Below are 12,767 nucleotides of genomic sequence, written 5' to 3' on the forward strand. Positions count from 1 at the left end.
AACGGTCCTTAATTAAATTTTTCGTCGAACGAGTCAATTTAGTTATAAGGTTTTTTTTTCGATGGAATTTGAATTAAAATTCGTTGTCGAGGGAATTGTACGCAGTCCCCACGGTGGCGGCGGTGGTAGAACGATAGAACACGTCATGCACAAGAACTCTATGGCAGCGCGGGGGTGACGCGATGGTGGGAGGGTATTACCGAGTGACGAGTGTTTGACAGCTGAAACGCGTGAGGGTCGATTCTATTTCTGAAATTATTCCATTCCCCCATTTTTTTTTTTTTTTGGTCCCCTTCCACGCGGGCCACACGAAAACAACACAGGGAAATATGTCACGTTCGGGTGTTTGCGCCTTGCGAGGGGATGGGAATATATATATTGTAACACGTTACACGTCCCAGTACCGCGCGCCTGCCCGTCCATCGTCAGGGCCATCAGACCGATAAATCGGTCCAGCGACGTTCTCGTCCGGACGTGTCACGAAAAAAACAAATCCGAAACGTGTTTTGCCTTTTTTCTGACAGCCGTAATGGCCGTGTTGAGCAATCTATGATTGCCGGCATCTCTCGTATTGCAGCAGGGTCGAAAACGCAAATGTCGTAAACAAAATAACCTTAACAATATTTTGGTTTGAAATCAATGGAAAGAAAGAGCAGGGCTACTACTATGTTTTTTTTCTTTAAATGTTTATTATTTACACTGAATAATTTTTAAAAACGATAAAAATAATATGTAGGTATAACTACATATTATATTTAAATATTTAACTTAATTAAATGACAATAATACATTATATTATACACACATGTTTATATAAAATAAATTATTAAAGAGAAAAACGTTAAATAATTTTAGTATGAAATTCAAAACAAGTTCCTAGAATTTAAACTTCAGACAGTTTTATGTTGTGAGTAAATTAATTCGAAATGTTCTACATAAAAACCCGAGTAGAACCGGTTGCGTTATTTGTTAATATTCATTATTCAATAGGCAATACACACGATTGGTCTACGGTTTGTGGGCCGACTATAATATTACTTGTTAATTTTTATATTATTGAAGCTATATACTACACGTACCTATAATAAATGTAGTGATTATTCGCGAACAAGTTACATGTACATATAATAATATAATATTACGTATATATGTATACCTACACGGTTTTGTGTATATTTTGAAGATTTTTTAATAATAAATGACTGCATATACTTGTTAAGTTTTAAATGTTTTAAATGCATGATAAAATTCTTCCTCGTATAAACGGTTATTAACATGTTAGGTACTTAATTATACTTTACCTAAGTATAGTAATATGATTTTAAGAAATTCGATAGTTTTTATTTTGATATATAATTATTATGTAAAATAAGTAATATATAATTTGAAGAAAAATATGTATACCTAACTTCAGTCGACGGTGTTCGACATCATATGCACCAACGGTTTTTGTAAACCTATACTATCATTACTCGATAGTTGACTCCGTATACAAAAACATGATATACGATATGAGGACTTTTTATTGATTAGTATAATTCTATAGACTATAAAGGATACCTATAATAATACAGTTCTATAAAAAGTAACGCAACTTTTGCGTCACTGCTCTAGATGATGTTAAATTTTACCAAAACTTACCAACATGAGGCTTATGTAGATTGTATAATATATTATATTTACTAAACTACTGTGCGGTAGTAATTGAATGTCACTAACAGAGTACATTTAACGGTGCTTTTTATTTTTTCGGAGACAACCGCGTTTGAATTATTATTTATCTATATTTCTTTTTTCGGTTTTTTTCCTCTCGATATCCGTTGTCAACTGTTCTATTTTTACGGTCCATTGTCCGATCGCTTGCCGCTAATTGTACCTCCGCAGCAAGAACCCGCGGGACGCAAGTTCTTGATTAATTCTCCTTCTACCCGACCGCAAGATTGATCGATTCCCGGTCAAACGCGACAGGGATATTGCTCTTCGCTCCGCATCCCTCCCTCGCGTTGCGTTTTGGACAAGAAAAGTCCAACGCACACCACCGCTGCCGTTTGTCCGTCAACACGATCCATCAACGTCTGGCGGTCCCCTACTCGGAAAGCTTTTCTGAGGGGGAGGGGGTGAGGGAATGGAATATGATCGATAGCCCTCCCCACCGCGATTCCTCAGCCCCGCGAAAGCGAGGATCGGCGGCCCGAGACCGTCGTCGCACCCTATCTTCCCCCCACCAGCGTCCCGACGGAATCGATTTTATTATACGGTGCAGCGCGAAGAAGTTACCTAAAACCTAAACCCAAGGCGAACGGCAATTACGGCTGGTAACGAGATTCGTCTGACACGCGATACACTCCACGCACTGCACCGATGCGGCCCGCGGGGCGAAAGTTCTACACCCCGTGCCTCGTCACCGCCGCGAAGGGACTTATAAAAGGATTACAGGACGAATTTCGTTACAGTTTATAGACGGCCATATTGGGCGCAAGGAGTAATCTTTTTACTCGTACACGTTATTTACCGTATATGTACACGAAGATGTATCTGCGTACGCGACCTTTGCGAGACTGCGTCACTGAGTATATGCAAGACCCGTGTGCTGCTAAGGTGTCGTAGGTTAAACACCCGCGAGGGTTGTGTGTATTCGATTAGAGATTTACTCGCCACCGCGTAGGTAAATAAGTAGTGAGTTACGCGTTAATGCGAATAGGAACAAATATGGCTGGTTAATAATCTTCTCCCGAAGTGTACAATACGCATTTGAATTCAAATTTTGAACTATACATATAGTCAACAAGGACGGTTCAATAGAATTTTATTTTTATATTTATTGAAACGAAATTAATCTAATATAGCACGCGAGTCGAACGATTGTTTGTAATCCTATTTCGTCAAATCATCACTATATTATATAGAACGTACTGAAGCAGTATATACGCATGTTATTTTACAAAACTATATAAAAGTGTTTACGTCAACTATTATTTATTATTTTTTATTGAATTCAAAACCAAAATGTGTTTCTCACCACAAACTTCACACATAAAAAAAAAAAGAGAAGAAAAATACTCTATCGTTGTAATATCGGGGTGACGAGACGTATTGTATAACAATATAATATACTATCGTATAGTATAATATTATATATGTTATGTTATATTATAAAGTTTCAAAATGAATTTAATTATGACGTTTGAATTCGTACCTATATGTACATAATATAATCGTATATATTTACGACACGAGATTGACGTATTCGCGTGAGAGCGTGACAATATATATTATATATAATTCAACAAACCCAAATAATAATAATATACCTGTGTACGTACTTACATTACAACTGTACTTTAATAAACTAGATATAAACGTGTGTTAATACTGCACGAGAATTCGGCACGAAAACCTTAATATATAAACTTGATTCAACAATTACCTCGAGTATAGCGCAGTGTATCTACACGAAGTAGCAATATATGGATAGGTACACGCGGTGGTGCACACGAGACGTACATATTGTAGTACTTACAAACAGGAGAGACGGTGTATAGATTTTGTACACCATATAATACGCACGTTATATTCGAGATATATAATATATATATGCGTATACAGAGTAGAACAAACAACGCGCAGTAGATTTCTATTAAATGTGATCTACAAAGAGGTCGGGACATAATGGCTTGTGGTGCTCTATTAAATGTTAAGTGTGCATCGAAATTCTGAACAGTTTGAAAATTAGAACAATCGACCCTTCTCCATAAACACCTCCGTTGGAACGATTTTTATTTCACAAGACCGCTCGCCGACGTTGTAAAAACAATGAAACATATAATATTATAATATATTCGAATTTCTCCCCTCTAATTTTTTTTTCATACGCACTAATTGTCACGACGGTTTTCTTTTTTATTATTATTTTTTTTTTTTTAGTTATATAGGTAAGTGACGAGAAATTCATTATTTAAATACACGCGGTGCACGCAACCACCCTATACGTGTACACAGTTTTGGAAACCCCTGCACAGTCCGGATAACACGCGTGTGTTCAGTTTATGTGCCACACAAAAAGGGGTGTATACTGTATATAATGCTATAATATAACGTTAACGCACATGCGGAGAGGGCTGCTGTAACAGGGCAACAAGTGCGTTTACGCCGAATTAAAACTCCATCAATCATCCTGCAGCTCAGCCGACTGAAAAACCTTGAATTGGAGGGTATAAATTGTAGTAAAGTAAAAACTGTATACAGAGTAAACTATATAGTTTGAAGGACTCATCGTTGACCATTTAGTAACGGGTGTACATACCAAAGGGTTGGTAATCCCGGAGTTGACGGTCAAGCAATAATTTTTTCAGTGGTCAGGTTGCCGAAGCGCTGTCATCGTAAATAACAGACGTGTATAATATATGGGTATTGGGTACAACTATAATAATAACGATTTAACACATCGATAGCTATGATTATACTCGTATATATGTGTTATATATCTTCAATCACATGTGACATGGTAAGTAAAATAATGATAAACTATTTCGTTGTTACTATAATATATTATATTAACACAACAATTGACTTGCTTGTTTGAATGTATTATGTAGGGCATTATTAAAATAATATTAATATTATTGCAGTCTGCATTAAGTTTTTACAAAAAAAAAATTAATAAACAAATATTGTTCTATCTCTACAGTCAATGACCACTTGGAATAATAAACTAAAAAAAATCCGTACCTACTTGGTGAAGAAATTATTTGTCAAAAGACGGTAAACAAATTATAATTATTTTATTATGTTGATAAAATTACTCGGACCATTAATCTTATTTTTCAATAAGTGGCCATATGGTTGTTATGTACTCAAAATTTAAAATGACATTTAACGGGATTCTTCGCGATCTAAACGAGCTGTTAAAAACGTACAAAGTATATATCAACTCAAGGTTATTTCTGGTTTTTGTGACATGCAATGATTGTAATTAAGTTGTCACTTCTTAATATGTTGTAAGACAACTTCTTGAGACATATCACTGTAAAAGTATTTTATAAAAAAAATCTAAAAATTAAACGTCACAGGTATATACAATTATACAAGTTACTAACTGTTAACTATTTTATCATCCAATAAACTAATATGTTTAAAATTTAGACGACAATAATCAATAATCTGTCTTCCCTATTAAAATGTAGGTATGGTTTAATGTACTTTAAACTATATCCAACCAACACAACAATGTTTTATTAGGAATCATTATAAATTATAAAACATAGTGGCTATGAAAAGGAAAACTTTCTTATTTTTTTTAATACAAACAATAGATATTAGATGCCAAATTTAAAGTAAGAAATGTAGTTTTAGTTAAACAAGTTTTACACAACATATAAAAGTTTTCTTTTAATATATTACCGGATATTTTACTTTGTTAAAGTACAAAAAGTTTTCTTAAAAATATTAGTTTTTAAAATCAGTATTCTGGAGATAGTTGATTGATTCTATATTGACGTAAAAAAATTAATTTTTAAATAGTACCTATCAAATGTAACGAAACAAAAACAGTCGAACCGTCAAAAGGTATGAATAGGTAGGTACTTACATATCATACATTATTATGTAATGTGTTATATTTAAATAATCAGTTTATGATTGAAATGTATTAATTAATTTATAGGTATATTGAAAAGAGTATTAAATGTTTACGTAAGTACCTATGTTTAATTAAAAAAAAGATTGCGGGTAAAATAAAAACATCAAGTTAAGTATTCTTAATTAGTTTATGAACTAATTTAGAATTTTAAAGCCATCAGATATTCATAATTATTATAAATACTTTAATTTGAAAGGAATTAATAATGCAAGCTATATAAAATAAAAAACTAATTAATATTTAGAATCAATTTAATATTACAAAAGTATAATAACAATATTATCCTACTCTTAACTAAGCTAATATTTCAAGCATCGCAGTATGCTAAGAACAAGTACCTATATTATTTGTATTGAGGTGTAGGTATAATAATATTTTATAATTTTTATATTAAAGTCATTTTTTGTATACTTTTTAAATAAAAACAAAGTATTTTGTAAATTATACTCAATATAATATATACACCGTGTTGTACGTCAAATAAAAATGTATGTTTGTTTTATTGTTCACTTATAAACAAAATCAGGTCCTTGATGGTCCTATATTTTACAAGACAAATTGTTTACTTAGTCTTACATGTGTACGGAAACCTATTGTTTTGTAACAGTTTCGGCAACGGGTACCATACGAACTAAAGGTTTTGGAATTCATAATATTGTCTTAACGCGGCTCCCCGCGGAGCACCAGTTAGCCTTATAATAACGTATATACACATTACACAATATACGACTAACGATATGTCGTAAACTATCAAATCCCCATAAAGATCCCTGTTAATGATGCCAATGACTTGACATATTTTATTGGGTATATGAGAAGGGACGAAATATAGGGTCCCTTTTTTATTTTGAAAACAAAAAAATGGAATGTAACCATTGTTGACTGTTTTAACGTTTTGGTAAAAATAGAGAGCTAAAATGAGGATAATGTTATGACGCGGTATATATTATAATTTCTTTTATATGGATATACTGTTTGGAGAAACCGTAAAAAATTAGAAACAACCACGTCATTATTATAATGTGCACCGCTAGTCAATATTTATAGTACGCAGGGTATTGCATTTTTTACGTATTTTTTTTATGAGCCGTGAAATACTTTTGTAGTGGGATTTATGATAACGTTTATAAAATAAAAATAATAAACGTTATAATATAAGGGCCGTCTGCAAATGACAAGACTGACGTTGTTGTGTACTGGAAAAATTCATCCAGTACCCTAGACCGACGTCAAAAGCAATAATTTCCACCGTCGTTTTCCGTCCTCTCGTCGCATCTACCGGGACGTCTTTATATCCGTAAACCAATAACGCGCAGAGCCCTCAGTGTCCCCATCCAGTCAAATCCCGTTATTCAGCTATTCTTTGGAATCACGAAATTAAATTAAATTCAACGGACCTTAATGGACGAACAGCGCAGATTATGTGTTGGCTGCTAATAATTATTATTAAATTGAAAAAACAAAATCCCTAGTTGTACGTCGTTCGAAAAAGCAAAATAGCAAAATAATGCATTTATTTAAGTTCGTAATTGTCGAAATAAAAATATCACGACATTGATTACATTCTGTATTCATATTATTTTATCCTCATAATTTACATCCCTTACTATTAATGGTACTTTGATTTATAGATAATTTAAATAATATTGAATTTTTATTACCTAGTTCATATTATTAAAAATGTAAACATGGTTAATTATACTTAGTTTGATAATATTTGATAATATTACATAAAGAAATACATAATAATTAATAACCATATAGAATGACACAATATCATTTTAATTTAATAATATTGCGCGACACTCGATATTATTTTCGTTACACAATTTCTAAAATTTAATTTTTAAAAAAATAAGATCTATTATATTTCTTTTACTTCTATCAAAACAACAACTCTATAGATAATTTGTAGATAAAAACGAGTACCAGAATCTAAAATATAATTTATTCATATAGGTAAATATAAAATATTTTAAGTGTAAAATGTAAAATGTTATTACAAAAAAATAACGTTATAATTATTACTGTTAAAAGCACTAATTTAAGAGAAAAATTTTTAAAAACGGTTTATCGTGTGGTGTTCAGTAAAATTAAAATCAAAAACAAATTAGTTCATTATTTTTACATTAAAATTAAAACATAATAGTACCTACCTACCAATACTTCAAACTAAAATGTATAAAACCATATAAAAATTAGATAAATACATAAAATATACAAACATTTTTTTAAATGTATTAATAGACTCCCAAAAATGCATGAAATACATTGGTTGATTAGGTTACAAAGGATTCTAATGAATTATTATATACACTCATGAGGCATGACTGTATAGATAATCCTAGTCACATTTCATCAGTCACTTTCATCAACAAACATTAATTATCTTTTTTTTTGTTTATTTGCATTATGTCAGACGTCAGTATCGGATTTCGTCTTTTAACTTTGTCATTTCTCATTGTGTAGGTAGTAGGTACCAAGTTACTATTGCAACTCAATTTTTACAAGTCTTTGAATATTGTTTTTATACATGTAACTCGTTTACTTATACAGTTATACACAATAGTTAATTATATTCATTTTTAAATGTGTTAAGCCGTAATAAACGATTAAAATAAAATTCTAATATTTCAGAGACTAAGACAATGATGTTATTTCATTGAGAAAACACATTAAACTTATTGCATCACCAGATTACCTATTGCATAAAACCATAAAATATTAAAATTGCACCTATACATTTGATAATTGCATTGGAAACCTTCATTTAAAAAAATGATAAAATAATAAATTATTAATATGATACGACAATTAAACGACTATCTTTATGTTAAAATCAGATCACTGATATTTAAATTCTACTTTAATTAAAATATTATTTTATGTATTTTATAAATTATACATAATATTTAACTATAATATATATATAAGCTTGAATATTATTTATATTTGTAAAGATTTTTTTTGCAATTGATATACGCAATACGAGTAAAACTAAATTGATTTTGAGTATAATACCTACTACCTAGGTATGTATATTGTTATAGCATTATAATATATTATACTTTCATTGGCTCTACCTTATTATTTATTATACAGACGAATCCATTTACATTATAATATATTGTTAATAATATGTATTCAAATATTTTATTTTCCATTAAAAATCCCAAATTCAGGTAAATTGTATTCAAACGCTTATTTTTATAAAACTTTTTGCTAAATGAAATTAAATGTATAATACTACATTTTTAGAATGCGATTAAAGTTATAAAAGATATCACGACAAGGAAATTTTACGAGTTCAGAATATACATAATATTTACGTATATTATATTTAAAACTGGAATAAATTATGTTAATATTATATTATATAGATTATACAGAGTACAGTTGAAACTACTGTTATTTAAAATATCGATATCACAAAAAATAATGAACTCTTGTAGTTCTCCGGGTAGTCATCAAAAAAATCATTTTCGAAACGATAAAAATTTAAAATTGTGTAGGAATTTAAAAATCTAATACCAATATACCATTGAGCATATTATATTGTATTGTACAATATATACTCAATGGTAATACACAATGCACATTTATATATTATATGTATTATGTATTATATTGTATATACCTACCTAGTTGATTTATTTGGTTTTGTGATTTTAATACAGTTTTACATAATGAATTTCAAATAATATTAATAACACTAACATGGAACTATCTTGATTCTTAATTTCTTGAATCTTTGAGAAACTATCATTTTATCCATATCAGATCTAAATTCTTGGAGGAAACTACTAGTGTGATTTCATAGAAAATTCTAAAAACTAATAAAATATATTTGTTGCATTACATAATATGATATTGGAATTTCAATTTTGTAATTCTGTGAAAATCATGGACCATTAGTCGAGGATTAGCGTTGACATATTGACATATCCAAATAGATTTTTCGAATTTCGATATCATTTATACTGTTTTGAGTAAAATAATGTTTAAAACACACGTATAAAATAATGTAACGAACACGTCGAACACCATATCTGCTGAACTATTATAGATATCTCTATTACAAATTTCAATACCAACCATATACCAATATTATTATATAAAATATATCCTCGAAGATCGGTTCATTCGTCGTTTGCGTCGAGCATTAAACTATACACACATAATAGAGGTACATTTATATACTATAATACTGTAAGTAGTGTTTATCTTAATTATGTTCCTGTTGCCATCTACATACCTACCTAAACTCCCGATAACCGCAACGTTCAAAATACTCACTTTTAATATTAATACGCATAGTATAGTATAAACACTGTATGTATATAGAATATAAATAATACTCGTCACAACCCTTATTGAAAGGGTTAGCTTTTTGATGTGATAAAATATAAAATTATAACATAAAATTATTGAGAAAAAAAGAATCACAATAATTACTTACAGTCTTCGGCTAAGTTGGTGTTTTGGTCTATGAACGTGTTGGACCCCGTAACTGGAGTCCACAATTGGCTGTTGGAGGACAGGAAGAGTACCGCCACCAGCAGCATTACCGCTGTCCACCTGCTGCGAAACATCATCCCGCGAAAACCGATTGGAACGCACTCGCGGGTCTTGTCTTATATAGGTGACAACAACAACAATTGTTGTTTTTGTCGTTATTATTATTATTAACAGTTTGGTGTAGAGTATTACGGTAATGTTACGGAAAGCGTAAAAATAATCGCGAGGTATTTCCGATATCACGGAATATCAACACTCTTAGTCGGTTTCGGAGACCGAACGACCGGACGAGACGACGTCGCGCGACCCGACGCGGAACAAACAACGTACGACCGCGACCATGCCGCGCGCGATTACGACTGAGACGGTGACCGCGCGACGCGGCGGACGAAGGGTCGCCCCCCCCCTTAACACCGCCTCTACGTTAAACCTCCCCCCCGGCGCGTGGCGACTACTCGTTTTTCAATACATATATATTATACACCTATAATAAACACGACACGTGACACTGCACGGAAATACGTTCGTCCTTAGCATTTTTACTGTATACAACTATATAATATTTTGGTATAAAATGTTATCATATAGGTGTAGAGGTTGTACATACGGTGGTATACGCACTATTCGGAATAATAAATTACTATAAATCATAATATTTACTCACAATATTATTGTAATAATATAAATTATTATATTATTGTACACGTGACTAATGTGTTTGTGCGCTGCAGAGTTCGGTGGTTTTTGGGTTTTGATTTCGGTGTGCGCATGTCTTTTCCCCCTTTCTTTGGACGTCCTACCGTTTTTATCCACCACAATATTATAAGTAAATGACGCGTATGCATTGTGGGTATTGAATAGTATTATATTTTGTAAGATGGTCGAAATGTCGAGATCTAACGTTTTGATTTTTTTTCCTTACCCTCCAGCCCGGGTTTATAATGTAGTAACAACGTCACATGATTATTATCGTTATTATTATTCCGTTGTCATTTTTATCGCTTGTCCCGGACGATAGATTTACGAGCCGGAATGTGATTTGTGAGTTTGACCGTCCGTCGTCTGGACTCGAAAAATAAATAAATAATAATATAAATAACAAATTAAACGTGTGTTCTTTATCCACGTATATACATAATATATGCGTGTGCGGTGTATATTTAAATAAACTAATAAACAACCTTAGAGCTTATATTATCCTATTCGCCCGCGGAGCGCTATACCTATATGGCTATATGTTATATGTATATATTATATATTGATACTATGATAGGACGCGAGAGACAACACGAATGACACTGCTGCATGCTGTGCACGACTAAAAACACACAGCAGTTAGAAGAGGGTGATGTACACGTCTTGATGTTTTGTTTTTCTTGGTGTATAATATGATGTGTCGCGTGCATTATATATTATTGTTATGAAGTGCTTGTGGTTACCGGATATTTTTTTTTTATATTTTTTATATTTATACACAAACGCGTAACGAGAATTTTTTTAGAGGGCTGTTTTAATTTTTTATTTAAATATAACTTGAGCCTTGAGAGGGGTTCACGCATACACTCCACCATAATAATATAGTATTATAGAACTTATTATAGTATTCAATCTTCATATTAATAATACATAAAATAAGAAATAGGACTTGTAGATATATTACAATATATTATATTTTAGTAGAAATCTGAAGCATATATAGTAAGAAGACACGTATTTTGTAAAAATACGGCCAAGGGGTGTTTCAACAACATCCCCCTGACTTATGGCTGCACTGCGAAGCTGCGGGTTATACCGCAACTATACTATGCGATTGTACAATGTCGTATCGTAGATTGTTTTCGACAAATAACACGATACGAACCAACACGCTGTGTTGTAGCGTTTCCTAGGACAATCGAAACCGAGATCGTTTTATCAGTGTGACTGCAGCAGCAGGTTACAGAAGTTAACACTTGCCAGTAGACTATTTGTATACACGCGATAGTCAAAACCTCCGACGAAACAGTAAAACGTTAGTTATAATACAATTAATTTGAATGTGTATATAATACAGACAATAATGGGGGGCGAGGATAACAGAAATCCCATTAGGCATCCCTCCGCGAACCACGTAATTTAGTGTCCACTAAACATAATATTTTAAGCCTAGTAAATTACCCTACACTATATTATAAATTCTGAGTAGCTCGAGACTAAAAATACAACTTAAATAACAAATTTAACTTTTTCGATAATTTTGAGGATACAAATATCGTTTTTATGCATATACTGACTTAACCTTAAACTACTGCTATAAAATTGAATGGGTATAGGACGAGTAACAAGAAGACCTAAAAAATTAAATAACTTTTGTTCGAATAAAATTTCAAATCTTTTTGAAGGAAAACTCATTAATTTGAAAAGTAATAACCTTTTAAAAAAAGGGTTGGATTTTAACAAGTTTCCATGAAAAAATTCTCATAAAATATGTTTAAAAAGTTTATACTTTTAGAATTTAAAAGGTTTTTACGACTGGATCAACTTAACTCGAAACGAATAATGAAATTTCAAAATATTCTATAAAATAGACTGTTTGACTTAAAGGGATTCGATATCGCGATTTTCTGTTTTT

At 31.6% G+C, this 12,767-nt stretch overlaps 1 protein-coding gene across 2 annotated transcripts in view; it reads right to left on the reverse strand.

Moving 5' to 3' along the window:
* LOC100163146 (tyrosine-protein kinase transmembrane receptor Ror) overlaps positions 1 to 10,519 on the reverse strand; it is a 93,310-nt gene extending 82,791 nt beyond the window's left edge. For both annotated transcript variants that reach the window (XM_029488259.1, XM_029488258.1), the window contains exon 1: positions 10,098 to 10,519. In XM_029488259.1, the coding sequence (XP_029344119.1) occupies positions 10,098 to 10,233 (136 nt within the window). In that variant the 5' untranslated portion in view covers positions 10,234 to 10,519. The remainder of the gene's footprint in view (positions 1 to 10,097) is intronic.
* Between the last annotated feature and the right edge of the window lie 2,248 nt (positions 10,520 to 12,767).

The sequence above is a fragment of the Acyrthosiphon pisum genome, chromosome A1 (genome assembly GCF_005508785.2).
Source record: "Acyrthosiphon pisum isolate AL4f chromosome A1, pea_aphid_22Mar2018_4r6ur, whole genome shotgun sequence".
In the NCBI taxonomy this organism is placed as follows: Eukaryota; Metazoa; Arthropoda; class Insecta; order Hemiptera; family Aphididae; genus Acyrthosiphon; species Acyrthosiphon pisum.